The sequence below is a fragment of the Pseudopodoces humilis genome, chromosome 6 (assembly GCF_049639895.1).
Source record: "Pseudopodoces humilis isolate 2021_Gansu_Grassland_sample_001 chromosome 6, ASM4963989v1, whole genome shotgun sequence".
Classification (NCBI taxonomy): Eukaryota; Metazoa; Chordata; class Aves; order Passeriformes; family Paridae; genus Pseudopodoces; species Pseudopodoces humilis.
Window position 1 is genome coordinate 11,866,452 of NC_142205.1, and position 20,667 is coordinate 11,887,118.

General features: G+C 37.5%; 1 protein-coding gene across 6 annotated transcripts in view; it reads left to right on the forward strand.

Annotated features, from left to right (window-relative positions):
- Window positions 1-20,667, forward strand: part of PPP2R2C (protein phosphatase 2 regulatory subunit Bgamma) — a 200,580-nt gene that overhangs the window by 105,555 nt on the left and 74,358 nt on the right. Inside the window, exon 2 of one of the 6 annotated variants that reach the window (XM_088056267.1) lies at window positions 7,357-7,512. The exons of the other annotated variants lie outside the window; for them this stretch is intronic. Coding sequence (XP_087912393.1) covers window positions 7,500-7,512 — 13 coding nt within the window. The 5' untranslated portion in view covers window positions 7,357-7,499. The remainder of the gene's footprint in view (window positions 1-7,356; window positions 7,513-20,667) is intronic. 6 annotated transcript variants of the gene reach the window in all.

The window sequence follows — 20,667 nt, forward strand, 5'->3', positions numbered from 1 at the left end:
GTTAGTTTAAACATTTCTGATAATACTATTAAATAATTATTTTGTCATAATAATAATAATTTTGTCATAATAAATTGTAATAAGAACAGTGGAAGTATTTAGGCTCAAATGATGCCTTTCTACTAGGTAAATGAAGGGTAACAGAATCTTGGCATTGTCTTCTACATTCTGAGGCATTTGTGTTGCCCTCTCCCAAAGTTTTGGAAACAGCTGGAGCCATTGTTCTGATGGTTACTCTTGAGCACTAGTTTAGGCCTTTTCATTGTGTACTTCAGTCACTGGATCTCTGCTGCATCTTTGTCATGGATTTCATGCCAATTTGAGCACAGATACTTTCTGAGAGAATGTTTAACAAAGCCTGTATTCATCCTATATATATATATTATAAATGCAGACATATCTTGAGATATGTACAGATCAAGCACAGATGTATGGTTAAAATTCAGCTGCATGGTTAAAATTAGGCTGATTTCATGTCTGAATTGTGGTACATCAGAAATCTGAGACAAAGCAGAAACATGCCCATTTTCAACATCTACAGAACATGTAGAACAATTTACCAGTATGATGGAAGCACCTCCCAAAACCAATGTAAATTTTGTTAATTCGAACTCTGTGGTCACTGATGTAAGAGTTTCTTGGGAACATAAAGTTCCTGTAAGACTACATGAGTCTGGGGGTCAAAAGGCCTTAAACATCTTTTGGCCTTTGGCAGATACAGAAAACATATTAACAAGTATAATACCCCATAGTTCGTTATTTCCTTGATAGAAAACGAAATAGATAGCCCAATGTAAGGCTTTTCTCTCATTTTAATGGCAAAAGTACATGGATTTTCATAGGTGTGGGTGTAACACTCCATAATACCAGTAAAAGCTCAGAAATTATGCTTGTAGAGTAAATAAATCAATTTGATACTGTGGAGTTATGGACTTAACTCTGACTTGGGTTAAAAATTAGCACTAATATTAAAAGCAGTGCTGTGGGTATTTCATTTTTTCTTCACTTGTTAATACTTCATAGGAATTTTGAATACCTCTTAAATGATGCAGAAAGAGGATCAGAGCTGACATTTCTACTGGCTTGTAAAGCCAAACTCAGTGAGCATCCTTGGAAGGCAAATAGACTCCTCTGAGTAAATCCACCCTAAACATGGTTGAAGATGAGACAGGGCTGTGATTCTTCACTGTGCAATGCAGCAAATACCTATTACAGCTGACCTAGAAAAGATGGGTACCTCTACTTCAAAGCAAAGACTTCATAGCTTAAGTTGCTGAGGAGAAATGCATTTTCCCCAAATGCAAGAACTCGGTAGTGGAGTGACCTTGGTGGCTGCCAGGTGCCCAGCAAGCTGCGCTCTCACTCCCCCTCTGCAGCAGCACAAGGAGAGAAAGTAAGATGAAAGGATAAGGAGAGGACATCTCTCACTAATTACTGTCACAAGGCAAAACATACTTGACTAGAGAAAGATTAATTTATTGCTAATTAAAAATATAGAAAGTTAGTGATAAAAAATGAAACCTAAAACCACCTTCCCATCACCCCTCACTTTTCTCAGACTCTACTTCCCTCTTTCCTTCCTGACTTTCCTGCCACCTTCTGCTGCTCCTGAGCAGTGCAGGGAGAATGGGGAAAACTCTCAGTTTATAACATTTCATTTTTGTTGTTCCTTCTCCTTATGCTCCTTATGTATTCTTTGAGTAGGACCTCTTGGTGGAGTATGTTCCCATGCTCACCATGAGGTCCTACTCAAAGAATACAGTCCCTGAGGAACTTTTCCAACACAGCTCCTTCTCCACTGCATCAGTATGAATCCTTCTATGGGGTATGTTCCATGAGGAATGTGCTGTTCTTACAGGTTACTGTTCTTGCCTGAAAATCTGCTTCTGTGTGGGCTTCCTGCCTGGGCCGTGGCTGCTGTCAGGAGCCTGCTCCAGCTTGGGCTCTGCATGGGCTGCAGTTTCCTTTAGGGCATCTCCTCGTGCTCTGGTTTGGTGTTCTCCATATGATGCAGGGTGGATGTTTGCTCCACTCCATCGGCTGCAGGAGGACAACCTGCACTGTCACAGTCTTCTCTATTGGCTGCGATGGGATTTCTGCTCTGGTGCCTGCAGAACCTTTGCCCCTTCCTTCTTCAGTGACCTTGGCATCTGCAGGGCTTGTTCTCTCATGTTTTCTCATTTCTCTCTCACAGCTGCCAAATAGGTTTTTTACCCTTTCCTAAATATGTTATGATAGAGGTGCCACCAGTGTCACTTGTGGGCTCAGCTGGGGACAGCAGTGGGTCTGTCCAGCATAGGGCAGCTTCTGATCTCTTCCCACAGAGCCTACCCCCTGCCAAAACCTTGCCCTCAACACGTACTTTTGCAGTAATTCCAGAGCAATGTGCTGCTTCAAATGTATTCCTTATAGATTTGATGCAATTCTTAGATGGTATTGGCATTAAGAGCCTTAAATGCTACTTCTTTGATATGTTCCTAAAAGTGATCACTTAGTCACTAAAATTATCTGTATTTAGAGATGTTTCTTTAGAAACTTTTAATCCTTTTAGTTATGGAATGATATGACTATTAATTAAAACTGAAGATCAAGCTCTGTTATTGTTCTGCTTCCATTACAGGATTTTTCAACATTTAATCCTATTTGTTTTGGAAAAGATCCTGCCACGTAATGTAGAATTGATGTAGAATCAATACCATGGCACATGTTTTAATTTGCTGTTTGAATTGTATTTTAATAAGAACCTGAAGAATTGCTGCTGCATAAAAGATATTACAGGGAGGAAATTGGGGAGGGGTCAAGTAATTTCTGTGTTTCTGTTGCGTTGTTGATATTATGCCAGATCTGATTTTGGCATGGTGTTTTCACTTGTAGCTCTTGTTCAAGTAAAAAATCCTTCCTGTCTGTTAGCAAGGCTGCAAGCCAGTTGCTATGGTATTCAGCATTCTTTTTTTATTTTTAACCAATCGGCTGGCTTTTGTAATGATTCAGCTTAGAATAAGAAATTGGTCACATAGACTAGAGCTGTATCAAAAGAGCAGGTATTTTTGGCTTGAAGAATCTGGAGAGGTTGGCAGAATTTGAGTTTCAAGAAAATATCACAATCTATGTTTATGGTATATATTGCGATGTGTAACTAAATGCTAGTGATGATGATAAAAGGCACTCATTCTTTTCCAGGATGATGGTAAAAATTGGATGACTGAACTAATTTCTCTATATTGTTTTACTACCCAAAGATATCAGTAATTCATAGCTAAAAAATTACTAGTTTTTAAAATTCTGTATCCATGTTTGATGGTTTTTCATTGTATGATTAAACAGTAGTATGTTTCTAAAATGGTGTTATTTGCTCATATTACCAGAGAATTACCAGACTGCTGCTTATCTGCTCAATTTTAGTGTTGCTGTTTGGCTAATCAGAAAATTCTGGACTACTGCTAGATAATCTGTAAGGATCTTAAAATTCTAATGATGCTGATGTGTAGCTGGCAGTGTTACAGGGATAAAGGAAAGACAAGCTAGAGAGAGATATTGTGATAGTTGAATGTTCAAAAACTTTTGCTGGTCTTCTGAAGGTTTTAAGCTTCTTGGCTTGAAGGTAAGGTGGTTCTTTTACCCACCCAGGCTGCTATTTTATCAGCAGGACGAATAAAAGATGGAGCTTGTTTTATACAAAGCAACTTGCTGCTGAACTCATGCCTTTATCAAAAATGAAACTTTCAGATTTCAGTTTGGAAATGACATTTGTAAAAGATGGTGCTACATACTAAAAGTCCATCAAGATGTTGACAGTACACCCAATGAGTTATGCATTTGAACATGGAAATAACTAGACAGAGAAGGGCTTTCTTCTAGGAATGTTTTTTTTCCCATGTGCTCTGTAAAATAGAGGGGCACAGTCCTTTCCTGTGGATAGCAGGATATTCTGAAGAAGCCTTGGCCTTTTCCTCCCAGAAGTGTCATGAGAGCTTTTGTTTGCTCTCCCAGAGCCTTACATGCTACCCCTTCATTTCTGTATGCAGGTAATAATGTCCCACTGTGGAGTAAAATGCTGGCAGTGAATAGTGATATCTCTGCTCTCGCTGTGAACAAAACCACCTCCTAGTTATCAGGGGTTTGACTAAGAGTAATAACTAAGTGATGAAATTGAATCTTGAAGAGGCTTTAAATGATGCTGGTAGGGACCATGAGCTGGTAGGCATCAGTAATAGCTCAGTTTCAATGTTTCAATTCTTCACTGTCACTGGACCCCCAGGTAAACCTCATTGTGCAGCCACCAGAACAGTAAAGCCATAGTGATGTTCAGGAGACACAGGTTTCTAAGCATGTGGTACACGACTGTGCAAGAGATCAAGATGAAGATTTGTGTCAGCTCAACAAACAATGAAAAATCCAACTCCCAAGATAGTACCAAAAATACCCAAAGCAAAACCAAAACAAACTGAAAATCAGCAGAGCTTAAACCAGTCGTGTCACAGCAAGCTAAAAGGAAGAGTAAAATTCTTCTTTGCTTATAATACAGAGCAAGTATTAATTTATTGCACTGGGATTTCTCTATCTTAATAAGTAGAACATGGCTTATTCCCCACTGACTGTGTCGCTAAACAGGCTGAAGTATTTTTAGGTCCCTTATTAATTTTTCTTTATGTCAAGTCTGTGCTTTAAAAAAATATTCATGGGACAATCTCCTAATCTTTTTGGGTAAAGTGAAAACCCTAGGAAAGTCCGGGTGGATAAGCAAATGTATTTTGAATTTATGGATTTGAATGGTCAAATTTAACACCTGTGGTGTTTCACATTTGTTTGTTGCATTGGATGCACGAGTACATGAAAACCACACATCCAGGAGATGGTTTTTAAGCCTACCATGTTTTTACACACAATTGATTTTAGTGACAGAGTTCACTGATATTTTATCTTCTAATATTTTCAGTTGAGATTTTTATTGTTATATGAGCTTTTAATTGTTTTTTACTGGTTTTAAACTTTAAAGAACTATATGCTAAGTTGCAAGATATATACAAATGACCAGTCATTATGGCATTATAGCATTAGAGTATGGCGGATACTTTTGCATTCTAATAAACATGGGACGTTTTATATTGACTTTTTGGCTAAATAAATTTGTAGATGCAGGAGGAAGAACAAATAATGAAAGGCATGCATTTAAAATGTATGGAGGGCACTTATGGAAAGTAAGGCTAGTTTGTAACCATTCTGGGTATTAAAACACTGTGGAAGGCATTCTGAAGGTGATTACAAAATCAAAATGTTCATAAGCACACTGCCAGTGTTTAAGTGCCAACTAATGTCTCTCATCCGGATTTTCACATGGTATTAGGGATATAGTGACTTTATTAAAGGATGATGGTTTGAAATGTAAATGTAGAAAACCTCAACAAACATCTTTCAGAGAAATAATAGAAATATGACTTGTCATAGTTTTTGTATAATTGTTTTCCATAAATAAATACTTAGATTAGTTCTTCCAGTGGTAGCATAGATGATCTAGAAATAACTTAATTTGGTTTCAAGAAAAATCAAATATATAATTTCAAAAGTGTTGGGCATCTAAAATTGCTAAGCCAGAAAGCAGACAAGAATATTCAAGCTCTTGAAAATAATTTTTGCAGTGCCCCTTGCATTTTATTACTTTTTCAAGAACATTTATGTAAGATATTAATTTTGGTTGTTTTTTGGGTCATCCCTGAAGTACATGTATATTCCTATATAACTTCACTTAGAAATTGCCCTTGGCTAACAATTCCTCATGCCTAACAATTCCTCATGCCTACTTGTCACTCAGCTTGGGAGGCAAGTCATAAAGAGTGAGATTTCATTTAGTAGGGTTGTGCCTTTTTAAGAGAAACGCAATGTGAGAGATGGAAAGTATCCTTAAATTTGGTTATATAAAGAATGCTCTGTGCTCTGATTGGTTGTTCAAAGCCATGGCTTGCTCCATGTTGCTTTCCTAACAATTCACGTGTTGAAGACACAAGCTGATAGTTCTGCACTGCTTAAACTGAACCTGCAAGTGGTGATGGACACCAGTCCCTTGCTGGTCTAAGTATTGCACCTCCACTGGTTTTGGAAATTATGTATTAGAGATGGGATGTCTACATAGCCAGAGAACTTGCCTCATTTCCACCTAAGAAATACTGTGGGCTTGATTCAGATTCACTATTTATTAAAAGTACTGCTTTGCTAAGTGAAAATGTAAGTAGAAAGAAAACTCTCTCATGAGAGCGTGGTGCATGCAAATAAACACCTGAGTAACTAACTTGAATGGATTGCTGCTGTCTGGACTAGATTCACATAATGACAAATGCCTTAATAAAAAAGAACTGCTTTGATACAGCACTTCATCTTTCTGAATTTCAAAGATCTGCAAATTTGAATATAAGCATGTATAAATAACCATGGAAATCAACCTGGGATGTATAATAAATATTCTTTTTTTCCTACTCAGTGCTTGTGACACACTCATGTGTTCCTTTCTGATGTAACTTCTAGAAAAGAAAGGCTTTTGAAAAATGAAAGATACAAATTAAAATGGAGAAGATATTCCTTCATGGGTCCATAAGGTTTTTCTCTTTGATGTTATACAGACCTGGAATGAGGTTGCTACTTCAGACTGCTTCAGTTTGAATACCAATATTAATAAAAAATTTGGTTCCTTATTTTCCTCCCCTTATATTCAGATGATGGAAATACAGTTTATTTGTATGAAATAGAACATTTTATTTATATGCTTGTGTGATTTTTTTTTTCCTTACCACTTTTTTCTTTCTCATTAGGAAGATCCTGCCTTTAAAAGGGAAAGAGCACCTGTTCTCTAGATCCTGTAGACTAATTTTGTGGGCTCCATTTTAAATTTTATTGACTGAAGCAGCTAATGCTTCTTGAAACTGCTTCAACAGGCATTCTGTTGAACTGTTGATAGAGAGTAAATTGATTAATCTGAGTTAAATTCTTTCAACAGCTATACAGTGGGTTTCACATAAAGGAATTTTCAAGGTACTTAGTTATTTCAGTGACTTAGATCAGGGCTGATAATTCTAAAGTTGGTTTCTACTTCTCTGGGATTATGAGAGAGGAAACTCTCTTGAGTCTCAGCTAATTGCACTGATGGAGGTAAATATAGGAGCTAGAAAGATCTGGGCCACAGTTTGTAGCTCAGTTTTGTAAGTCTGGGAATGTTCACTGAGGAAGTATTTTTCTGTTACTGAAAGTGATTGGGAGAACAAGGTGCTTGCTTGCTTACAGGGTCAGCAGTTTTATTCCTGCTTGAAAAATTATCTTTAGATGAGGAAAGTTTTCACCATTTTTGTCTTGAATTTCTTTGTTTTTTAGGGAAAGCTATAAGGAAGCTTGTGTGCAAGGCGACTCTGGTGGCATCTAGAATCCTCAGATTTCCTTGACTGAATCCATCTGGGTTTAGCCCTAAATATAGTAGACAAGCTGCACTGCTTGCACTGATAAATTATATCTTCCAAATGATAGACCAAGGTACAGTCATGTATACCGTTTTTGATGTCATTTGACTCTTGATTCTGTTGCTTTTTGGGTAGTTGTGACACTACGATTTGTCCCCACTCTTGTGGACTATCTTTTCACCAGTACTCTTAAAAAAAATAATTAAAAGAGACTTCTGGCTTGGCTCTGGCATTTGATGTTGACAGCTCCTTACAAGTCTGCAGCTTGGTGGGAAAATTAGTCTCTCTTGAGATTCACAAACTTGCCTTCAGTGGGAAAACAATGGGATTGTTGGCAACACAACTTTATTTGGTTTTACTGCCCATGGAAAAGTGCAAATGTAAATCAAAACTTCCCTTTTGACACATAATATCATTTTAGTTTGTCTGCTCAAGAATCATAAAATGAAAGCAGACTGTATTCTAACAAAGCATAGATTTTGAGTGTAAAATAACATCTGTATATTATCCAATGGAAAATATAGATCAGTAAGCACTATTCTAAATGATAGTTAATAATTAGGTTTCTATATCTGCTCTGGTATCTCAGCTAGCTGTTGGAATGAGCAAGAAATCTCAATGCCAACTGACTGCTTTCTGAGGTCGGAACTTCTCTTTGCTTTTTGTTTTAGAAGGGAAAATATTCTATCTCCTACCTGTGTCTTTCCTGTAGTACAGGGACATAACCTTCATAATATAAAATGTTAACAATTTAAAGATGTTTTTGGAGTGGTACTGTTAGTTCACATTTTAAGACTTTGATATCCAGTAGAGTATATCCCTCTATTTGGATTGTCTATAACATCTAAAATTTAAGACTGATTAAGAAGGGGTTTTAAATATCTTATCTGAGCATGACATTGGTTGAATATTAATCCAGTTGCACAGGCTATTACAATTTTGATTTTTATATAGTTTGCTGAGTTGGGAGAATTCAAAGCTGTCTTTTCTTTTGCCCAAAGATGGGGGGGATGCTTTCTGTGTGTGTCTCCCTGCTTCTTTTGTGATCCTTATTGGGCTGCAGCCGTTTGCTGCCTCCACCTTCAAATGCTGAGCTTTATCCTTATTTTGGTATTGTGCCCAGAGAACAAATCCTTCCAGTGGCTTCTTTCTAATGCACTAAGTACTTGAGAGAGAATCTGGGTTCTCCAGTGATCACTTGATCAGATTGGCTGGTGCATTTGGCCCCCTGTGAATGTCCATGTCTTGCTGAGGGAGGTCCCGTACCAACCACAGCCTGAACCATCAGCTGACCGCAGGAAAAGGTCACGCTCAACTGGCGAGTTATATACGGCTTGGAACTCGCTGTGTCACGTCTGTGTTCTGTTGTCTGGCAAAAGAATATTGGATTTAAAGAATGGGTGCCTCTGGTGCTCAGCCTTGAAAAATTGGTGTATAAATAATTTCTCTTTTGACTGTATTTGTTTTGAAAGACATATACTTGCTGGGAGGTTAATGAAAGGTTTCAATAGTTTTCCTGTTTAATTTGTACAATACAGGAAATAATTGACGAATATGCCTATCTTCAGCTGACAGCAACAGGTCACACTTTGGCACACAGATAATTGATAAATTTTCTCTGTGTGTCATTAGTGGACAGGAAGATGACTAGATCTTTTCTTTGCTGAGTTGTGATGCAGTCTATGATGACATGCGGATGGCTGTAGTGGTCTGTGTCAAATGATTCCTTATCTTGTCCATTGCCAGGTTTTTGTGATAATTCTTTATATCTATTTTATATCTATCCAGCATCTGGACAGATGTTTCAAAAAACATTTGAATCATAGAACCACAAAATGGTTTGGGTTTAGGGGCCCTGAAGATCATCTAGTTCCAACCCTCTTGTAGCGAGCAGGGACACCTTCCATTAAAATGTGAGTAAGGTAAATTAATTTTCTTAGTTTTAGGAAATTCTGATGGTATTTTGCAGTGGCTGTAAGTTATAAAATATCATGCTTCTATCTTTATTTGAAATCCTTAAGAAATTTCTGACTGTCAGTAAAATAATTTCACAACAGAAAAGGCCTTGACAAAGGTTCCTTCTTAAGAGAAAAAGAAGGCACTACATTGGAAGTATCTGGGAGCTGGCAAGAAAATGGAAGCTAACCATATGCTTTGATGTGAGGCTCTGGAGTTGAATGCCTGGTCTGGATGTGCTGGATGTGGACAGGCTATCCTCCAGCCCCTGATAATTGAGAGAAGAGAGGATGGCTTAGACTCTCCTTAACCCCACATTGCACTGAGACGAGAGCATGAAGAATTTCTGTTAGCATAGATAGTACTACAACAGCAGTGAAATGCTGAAGATGGTTTTAAAATCCAGCTAATAGGTGAGAGTTTTAATAGGCACTGATTGCAGAATTTAGAAATACTTGAGACCCAGGTACACTGCTGCTGTTAAATGAAAAATTTGTTTAATGAAGTTAAGCAGTGAAAAGTTGGAAATTTGCTCATGTTTTTTGTCATCTGCTTTTGCATTTGGCAGAATCATCACAGATTGATTATACATTAGCTTAGTAGTCACTAAATGAATTAATTACAGAAAGGTATAGAAAGGTATGGTAGAAAGTGGCAAGTTTCTTCTGTGATTGTTTTTCAGAGCTTTATCCATAAGGTTTCACTTTATTTTATTTGAAATATATAACTAAGTTTTTAAAATGAAACTCAAGATGCTCCAGGTGGACAGTAGCTGGAGTTAAAATGTGGTGATAGACACATCATGTTATTAGCTCCAGTTCTTCAGTGTTGCTATATATCATGGGAAGAAAGTAGGAGAGGGTGCAGGTTTCAGGTGTTTGTTGGAAGAAATTTCTAGGTTTGTTTGGGAGAGGATTGGCTATACTGATGTAATAAGCAAAAACCGAGACAGACCTTAGAATGTAAAGGAGATAATTTTTTGTTGCTGTTTTTCTGCCTTGATCTATACAAGCAGTGAATGTAACACAGTGCTTTGTAGTGTTTGCTTTTGTAGTGGGTTGTCTTCTCTCCCTGCACGCTCCTCTGGAAGCAGAACAACCACGGATAGAGCTCAGGGGCTGGTTCTTTAGCAGGAGCTGACTGGTGGGAGCTTTATGTCGCTGAGCACAGTTACATCACTGAGCTCAGTGTGCTGCTGTTCAGCGCTGCTCAAGCTGCTCCTGACAAGGTGATGGACTGGCACATCAGCTCCTGTATTGGTACATCATCAGGAGACAGCGTGTTCGGTGACCACATGCCCTTGCAGGGCTGTGGTTATGAATACACTTCAGAGGAGATCACTGCTTAGCCCTCTCTTCTTGCCCTTTCAAAAAAAAAGACAAAAGACATTTTGACTTTCCTGTGTTACAGAGAAGGTGCTGACTCAGTGTGATACCATGCATTTAAAGATCCCAAAAACCCAATGTGCTGTCACATGTCTTTCATCTGCAGTGCTATGGTTTTTGCCATTGAAATGTACAGATTTGATAACTAATGAATTTACATTTCTGGCAATTTACATGCTTTGCACTGCTTCTTTGTTTTAAAAGTTATAAGTGAAATACTTGGAATTTCCTGGGAAAGTAGATAGTTCTGACCTTTGAAGAGAACACAGAGAAGCTTATATCAAATATAATATTATTTGTATCAAATTGTATTATTAAATTTGATTTTAGTGTTTTCTGTTAGGGTTGTATTTCTTAACCTATTGATGTAATGAAGCCACTAGAAAGTTTGCTCTGGGGCAGCAATTAATAAAAATTATTTTAAATATTAGCATATAAAAAAGTTATCTGTGACTTGATGGGAGAAATCACAATTAAAGAATTAATAGGATGACTAGATAGCGCCTGTACTCTTCAAAGTTTTAAATACCCTATGAGCAAAATTTTAAAAGTGACGATTGGTTTCAGTAGCTGATGTACCCTTAATATATTTTTAAATCTAAGCAACTAAGCTGATTTCTGCCTCCAGAAGTTGTAGAATCTTTGCATGTTTTGTGTTGCAGGTAGTCTGGATGTGCTGTAGCTCAGACTAAAATATGAGAAACTGAGCATCTAATGCTATTTTGCATAGCAGTTATTTGTAAGCCCTCTTATAACTATGCTTTGTAACCTTTTTTTGTCATTCGTTTGCCAGTATAATTTACCTTGCCTGCTTTAATAATCATAGTTAATATATTTTTGCTCAATTGCAATGAGGGCATATTTCTTTTCTGAATATTAAAGAGATTCAGACCAAAGCATATGATCAATAAACATGTAAGAAGGTAAATATAGTGAAATGAACAATAACAGAGGTGAAAACACAAGGGAAAAAAAACCCAAACCAGAAGTCCTCTCTCAATCTAAAATTGAAAAAAACCTCAGGTCAGCTTCTCTCCATTTCCTAAATAAAATCAATGCACACCCATGAATTATGGGATTGTTTCTATAAAAGGCCTGATTCTGGAAATGGGTGAGCTGTACTGTCTAATGCTATCAAAATATTCTGCTAAAAGGAAAAAAAAACCAAACCCTAAAAGGATTGTTGAAAGAGATCTGCATTCTTTCTGTTCAGTTTGAGATTCAGAATATGTTTACTCAAGTTTCACCCATTGAGCTTCATGACTGATAAATTTGCAAACAAGCATTACGTGTGCAAGGTAACTACTTCTGTTTCTGTTAAGACTGCCGAACAGAAAGGCAGTTATGTTTAAATCATTAGGATGTCTATGCATATATTCTTCAGTGTTTGCCAGCATTCACTGATCCTGCAACATCAGTAAAAGGCTGTGTAAGCTCACAGTATCTAGTTGCAGTTTATTACTGTGTTACAAACAATTTTCATGCTGCTTCTGCTGTGGTAAAATTGGGATATTGTCATCCTACTCAGTAAAAACTGAGTGCCCTAGGGGCAAATTACAAATTGGTGGAGTTCATTCACTTTGTTCGATATATCAATTAATTTTAATTTAAGCATAAAACCTGTTAGCAAGAACTTGTCTTTTAATTAAGAAGTAACAGAAGGCCCAGGTTAAATAGGTTGGGTCATTGCTAAGTCTGAGCCATAGAATAGTCTGTGGTATTATTGGGGGCTTTTTTTTTACTTTTAAAATTCCTTTTTGTTTCCAAGGGCCCTTACTCTTCTATTAGAGTTATCAGAGTCCCATGGCAATAGTAGCTCTTGTGGAGCACCAGCTGGGGCTCCTCACAGCCTCCCCTGCCGCCTTGTTTCTGATACCTTCTTGGCACCAAAACTGGCTGAAACCACACTGTTCTTGGGACACTCTCCTTGAGTCAAGCTGTTCTAACACCTGGTGTCAGTATGTGGAAGAAAAGCAAAGGAAAACAAAAATTGTGGGTGTGGAGAAACAAGAAGGCCGTCATTACACTGAGCAATGTCAGCTTGCTGCTTTGTTTCTGCTGCACTTGTAGCAGAACAGAAGCTCAATGTGCTTATTGATGTCTCTCAAGTACTACAAATCCTTATCTTCCCTGTCTGTTGTTTAATTCTTAATCATTTGTAATAAAATATTCAGCAATCTGGTCCATGGAATAATACTTAGTTGATCTGTTTTCTCTACAGCAAAAAACTAGCCCAATCCAAAACCCCATCATATGCAGATATTACAGTTACATAGCTCACTGAATTCTTCAGTAGATTTTTCCATTTGTTTCCTACTGATATGACCAGTACTATATTGGATTTTAATTCAGCTTGTGGAAAACTGTTTGATAAACAAAAGTGTTATCTAGGAAAATTAGCATCATTTTATCAAAAATTTTATCAGCACTTTTATCAAATATCAATAGGTGTGGACCTCCTAATAAAATAGCTATAAGGCAGGGAAAGAAAAGACTGCTGTGGAGATGTAGTTTGATTAAAATGTTTTGGTAAAGAATCTTTAATTATTTTAAAGAAAGCCACAGTGGGGTCTTTTCTCCTGTGCTGATAAGAAACTGGGAAGTTTTCATATTGCATTCAAATGTGTGATGTGAAATGAATTACTTATTAGGTATATCTCCTTGGGGCATGTGCACTATATATAGCTTTTCCAAGTCTGTAGCTTTATTCTGCTCAGCTCTGTATTCTGAAATTGAAGACCAGAAAGACCAGAGCAAATGCCTCCATTCAGCTGCAGTCTGAAGAAGTGCACATATTACATATTTGGATTTTGCAGATTCAGGTTTATTTATTTTTGTGGTACATAAGAAATAGAGGACTTATTTAATTTTTCAGAGTCCCAGGAATAACAAAACACCTGTTGTTTCTATCAAATCTGATTGTTGTCAACAACAGCAAGGGCGAAGCCAGGCTTAATTATTGGGTAAGACCTATAGTAGTATTGGTTAGTGGGCAAAATGGCTTTTTACTTAGGTCTGTGAAAAGCTCTTTCTGGGAAGCCAGATATCAGCTGTATTGGCTTTAAGTTTTGCCATAGAAGCAAGTACAAGTGAACTGGGGACATAAATTAGTTCACAGCTTTGGTCTTTGGAAAGCAGTCTGATTATAAACCCAGAAGCCTGTGCTGTTTTTTGCACTACATGAATTCTGGCTTGTTGTTCATCTAGAGTTTTGTTTTGCAAGAAGTAAGACCACTGTCTTTGCTTAAAACTTACCCTGCTTTTACGTTAACAAACCCAATGATCTGCCCAGGACAGCTCCTTGCAGTTACCAGAATCTGAGGGTGTTAAAATTGCCATGAACTTAGTTCTCTGCCTTTTCCTTCAAAATTCATAGAAATTCAGGATTATACTCTATATCTTATTCTTTCACCATTCCAGATGAGAAAGGGATCACTGTAAGGAAACTCCATGTTGATGTTTACAAAAGCTATAGGTACTTTTTTAATGCCAGGAACAACAGTTTGAACAGAAATGCTTTTCACCATGTTTTGATAATTTCCTTGGTTTTTTTTTTTTTAGGTCTTCCAGGACTATATAGTGGTGTTAGTGTAGACTACAGCAGTGAAGGATTCTGTGGCAACTTCTGCCACAGCAGCCAGGCTGCTCATACTGCCCTTAGAGTTGTGAGCATCTGGTGAAGAGTCTTGGTGTGTTCAGTAGCAGCAGCAGCCTTGCCTTCTCATTTGGGTAGCAGTGACTTTCACAGGAGGCACTGTGAGAGGAGTTTGTGGGTCAGTTGTGCAAGGAGGATAAGAGAGTGCAAGGAGGCATCCCCAAAAGATTGACTTGCTGACCTGTGGCTTCCAGTATTGCTACGTCCTCAATAATGTATCATTTTTTAGTCCTGTGGTGTATACACACTTAATGGGTGAGTGCTAGCTGTCTAAACCTCAAAAAAATGGGAATGCCTGTACCACATAGCATATAGACATTTCTAAAAACATATGATGCAGCTTATTTGAAACACAGGGTCACAGAGTGCTTCAGTATGCAAGTCATAAGTACCTTGGCTTAAAGTCACCCAGTTCTGACTTAATTCTGGTTGATGCGGACTCAAACTCTGAGTGAATCTGAGCTATAGATGTGTTCAGATTCTTAGCGAGTTCCTGCACCTATGCTGAGCACTCTGGACTTGTGAGTGTCCACCTTGTTTGGTAATGCTGTAGAAGAGGGGAAGAAAATGGCAGGAGTCAAGCAGATACTCTGCCTGTGATGAGGCACCTTGAAAACCAAGAGCCTTTAGTTTCAGGCTTAAACAAGGGGAATTTGAAGGTATTGGTTCTAATTTAGCTTTCTACCAGGTGAGAGGCAAAGCTCACTTGGGACATTCAGCATCCCTGCTGTCAGCTGAGACCCCAGCCTGGTAGTGATGGACAACCTGCCAGCAGGATCTGTGCTACCCCACAGCAGCTCTCAGCCTATCCTGTATGAAATGCTTCCCCAACCATCTCACACCAATTGCAGGCATTTGCTGTGCTCCATGTCCCTGGCCTCACTGGAGTGTGGCACTTTGTGGCATTACAATGTTTTTCCATCTTGGTACCTGGCAGTTCAATTACTACCATGAAGCCAGGGCCCAAGAACTGAGTCAGGGAGAGAATAAAAAGATGAAAGATGACTTTTGATTAAGTAGCTGCAGTGCAGGGAGGTAAGCAAGTGTGCTTAGCTACTCCTCTTTTTACATTATTGAGCAACATATTGTTTATGTATTCATTAAATGATGTAAGGCAAAACATAATATTGGTTCAGAGTAGCTGAAAATTTTCTCCTGAAGTGAAAAGTAGTAAATACAGGTTTAAAATATATCAAATATTTTCATGTATTATGTATTTTAGCTTTCTTAAGTGATCTCACATGCTGCCTTGGAGGGATATATCATAAATAGAATTATTATCCTTTATGCAGAAATGAAATTGACATTGTTTGATATTCTCATGAATAGCATAGCTCCAGTGAAGGAAAAGGACCGACCTGGTACCTTCTCTTTAAGTTGTCAAGGCTGGCTGAATTCTCAGTTAATTTAAAACCCTGCTTTATGGCCTCTATTACACAGGTTTCTGCTTCTTCCTTGAAATCTCTCTTCTGGAGTGACGAATGTAACCATAAATGTTGCATTTTGTTGAGGCTTTTTCCTGCTTTATTCTATGTGGTTTTGTTCTTTTTAAAGCAGCAATCATGTTGCTTCATAGGCTTTTAGGGAGGTCTTTGTACTTCTTTTTGCATGTAATGTAGGTCTTTAGAGCTGGATATAAAAACAGAAGATTCAATTTTAAAATACAAGGAGAGTCCTCATTTTCTGTGCCTGGCAAACTTTCTCTTTTATCCTTCAGCCAACTTCTATCCAGTCCACTGGTTCTCCTCCTCTGTGTCATGCTTGCTAACTTTTGCAGATTAATTTTTTATGAGAGGTACTATTAAAATGACTTTGGAGAGTCACATGAATTATCTCTGCAGCTTTCACTTGCTCTTTGTTGTTGTGTAGAATTTAGTAATATTTCTCCAATGCAGCCTGTATTTTCTAAATTAATTCTGAGTATTTTTCTAATTTGTGCATTAAGTAATTTCAACTTGATTTTTTAATGAAGTAAAATATTAAGTATCTTATGCAAACTTTAATCCTGGGGGAAGGGAAGCAGGGAAAGTTTTGCTTTGTCATTTACACAGCTGCCAAGTCTTCGTGAAGGAAACTCAGCTGAGCCCTGCCTGCCAGGAGCAGCCCTGGTAGCTCTGGTGTCATTGAGGCGCCTCTCTGAGTTCTCTCTGCAGTTCTTTCTCTCTGTCCCTTCAAAATACAGGACAGCAGAAACTGCTGCCCTTTGGTAGAAGACAAAGTGAGGGCTTGCTGTTCTCCTTCCTTGGGTTTGTTCCTGCCAGGAGAATGGACAGCGCTTCCCTTTGTTTGTAGAGATCTGTCCTTGAGTGCAGGAATTTATACAGGAGGAAAATTTTCATCTGGCAAACATGAAGATAAAGGCTAATAAGAGGCCTCGAGGGTGGCTGTAAGCAACCCGCACTGTCCTAAACTTTTAAAAGATTAACTGCTATGATCTGTGAGATGATTTTTTAATTTGGGACAAAAATGATGAGTGTTCTTTCCATTTTTAAGGGTTGGTGAAAATTATGTAGTTTTATATATTTATATATTTGTATTGGGCAAAGCCATGCCTACAAACCCAAGATGTGAGTTAGCCATCTGACTGGTTCTGCAAAACAGGATACATTTTAATATCCAGAAGACTTCTATAAACTTGGCTCTCCTAGATTATTTTCATGTTTATTTTTCTTCTAGTAAAATATTAGTTGCTTTTTATGGTAGTGAATTAATCAGTTCTGCTTCATTGCAATTTCATTTAAAGGATTAGATGTTATGTTTTGGAGTGGTGATTTAGGGCCAAATTCACCATAGGAGTTTTTACTTTCTAAGAACCTTAAAATTTCCTTGCTGTTCACTTTTGAGCTGCCAAACTGAACACAAACCAAACCTCTGTAACTTTTCTAATGTAGTTCAAAAGCACCACAGTTGATTTAAGGGGTTTCCAACAATTATGATTGGTAGGTAGTGCATGTATAGGTATGAAGGTTAATTAAATCAAGAGGTGAAGTTTGTAGAACAGGGAATGCTTCATTAGGCCCTGTGTGAAGTAACATGTACAATCTGTTCACAATACCCCAAGTGCCATTCACTGAGACAGTGTAATTACAGCTTACACACAGTTTCATTAGTTTGTGTTTCTTCTACTGTGGTTGACATGTATGTTGTCTTCACTGAAGCCCTGGAATAGAGGAGGGACTGCTCACTGGTGGGCATCTGAGCATGCTGACATTCAGAAAATAATTTTTCCTTTGGGTTCTGAAATGTCTTATCCCAGATGTAATTAAGCTTGTAATTCATCAACTGGCACTTTTTTTATTTCTCAGATTCCAGATCTAGATAAAGACTTGTGAGATGGCTCTTCTTGTATGCTTTTTCTTTGTTGTTGTTGTTGGGTTTTTTTGCTTTAAATGGGGGAAACAATTCTTTCCCCACTGCTAATAGTTTGTTTTTTGTTTTTTAAATTAGAGTTCATGCATTTTGATTTCTGAGCAGGATATTATGACAACCTAAAGATGCAGTCTTTAATACACATCTCTCTTTAATGTGCATGGTATTAAAGCAAGGGTAAAATCTAGGTGGCTGTGAAGATATGGGGGCTTCAGTGAAAGTTTAACCATATTGATTCCCAAGAGTTTCTTTTAATAACAATTTATCCTACTGAGCACTGTGAATGCACTTAAATAGACTGAAGTGTTATCACAAGCCCAGGCAAATTATACATTTTGTTGATTCCCAGAGAAGGAGAGTTAAAGCTCCAGTTATGTTCTCTGAAAGTCAGAGACTGGATGCATACATAAAAAATCTTGGAAATACATGAACATAACTTAATATTATCTTTGAGATAAATCCCACAGTCCTATTTAGGTGAGAGAAACTGGGGAAGTGCTTGGAGGCGCAGGTCTATAGACAGAAAAGCAGTATTAATGAGGGTAATAAAGGGACTACCAAGGAGGGATGAATGATAAGCTTTACTGCAAATCTTATCTGTACGTAATTTCTTTATATTAAAAAAACCTGCAGAAATGTTCTTCTGCAAATCTGTTAGACTAATGTGAGAAGAGAATACAGCAGGGATGTTGCTGAGGTAATAGTAAACCCAACCTTCTGTTGCCCTCTTGTTGTCTACTAATATGTTTAAATACCTTTGAAACATTCATGTTTAGAACTACTATATTAAGACAATACATGTTACATCCATGCCATGTGGTGTCCCAGCTCTGCCAAGCCATGGCAGCTGCCAGGGTGGTTGTGGTCTGTCATCAGTTCTCTGACTGCAGTCTGAAAACACTGAAAAGCTTAGGGCCTGTTCCAGAACTGTTTTACCCTTTGTTAACTATTATAATTTTTTGGTATCTAGTAAAGTAAATATTAAAATACTTCATAGAAACTGCCTGCTTAAATTTTCTCATGCCAGAATTGGTGTTCTGTTTTGTGATGACATCCTGAGTTAGTGTATGTGTTCTTTAGGTTTTGAATAGATTGTGTGTGTGTCCTGATTTAATGAGGTCTAATATTGTATCATACATTTCATGTAAGGCCATTCCACAAGAAAAGTTAGCAATAAAACATGTATGAAATTGTACATGAACTTAATTAGATCTTAGCAGCATATAAACTACTGCACAGACCAAGGCTGATATACTTAGAAACCAGTGTCTGCCAAAACCACCCTAAATCATCTGACAGTATTTCAGGAGAAGCATGTTTTGGGGCAGAGCTTCCAACCTTTGTGCAGAAAATTAAGAATTACAGGAAAGCAGATGAGGGAAAAAAGGAACTAAAATGTCATTCATGCACCATGTAAGTCCAGAAGTGGGTATCAGTGCTGCTGCAAAGCATGAACTGTGGCAGGCACACTGTGAGGGAAACAAAGCAGTGTGCCAGCTCTGGCTTTAGGCATGGTCTTTTGTGAATTTATGAATTTGAAGACTGTCAACAACTTCAGCTTTAGGATGATGCATAGAAGCTTTTAAAATATATGTACTTTTTAGTATTTTGCCTTCCAAAGGAAGGACTGCATTGATTTGAGGCTTTTATTTAGATGAGTAGAACATACATCATGACTAAGAGCACTTAGTTGTGTGTTTTCAAAATAAAAGGCCTCATATTATTTACTCAGTTCAGCACCACAGAAGTGTATGATGCCTTATAGGTGATTAAAATGAACATGCCATCAGAATTTTGTAACTTACACAGTGCACAGCAAGGGGTAACAAAAAAAGGGCAGATAAATACAGGAAGCATCAGGGTTACAGTGGCAAGAGCTCGTGAAAATGCTTTCATATACCAATAAAAGCTTTCACTTATGCCTCACATACGTTTCCTCACTGCATGTTGTCTCTGTGTCTTGCTGGTTATTTGATTTTTGTTTTTGTTAACATATTCTACTCATAGATTTTGGTCCTGATACCGTTTCCCTTGAAGTCCTTGGAAGGAACTCCTAGTGATTTAAACAGTGTTGGATCAATCTCAGTAAGCAAAGACTGTAGGCATTTGGTAATGAAGAAGCTGGTACTTCAGATTTCTTTTAAAAGGAAGTGCTTTGTGAGAATGAATAATGAAGTACCTGTAATTTTTATTGTGCATGTAGTAGGTGCAATATTATGTACAAAAATAATGTGTTCTTCCTTATAACTACACAAATACAAAGTAGAGAGGTTGGCTGTTCTTCCCCTATTACTGTCCTGTTCTAAGTGGGTATCATTTGTCCAGAAAAATGTTTAGTTTCCACAGTGTTGACATGATTGTTGGGAAGATATGGAATTGTCTGGGGTTTGTGGTTTTGTTTTTTTGTTTTTTTTTAATTTTTCTTGATATAACTTTCTCTTTCACATGCCTGTCAGTTAGTAAAATTTTGTCTAAGTTATTTTCAGTTATTGTCATTATTGTCATAATTTTTTGTGGGTAAGTGCATGAATGTATATATATCACTTGAATCCCACTGATCTCCTTGTTTTCGTGACACTTTAAGAGATTCTAAATGCTTAATGAAGAACACTATTATTAGCCTTATGTATGTTTTTTTAATCTAGTGAGGTTTTTCTTCACCTTGCATCATAAGAAAGTTTCCAGTCATTGTGTTTCAGATTGTTATTTCAACATATCTGTAACGTCTCTGGTTTTATGCCTCTTGCTTGTGTCCCATCTACTTCTATCCTTCTTCTGTCACTGCCATATTTTTCAGTAATATAATTTCTTCTGAGTTTATGTTAATGTTTCTTCACTCTGAAGAGATCCCATCATCTTGATA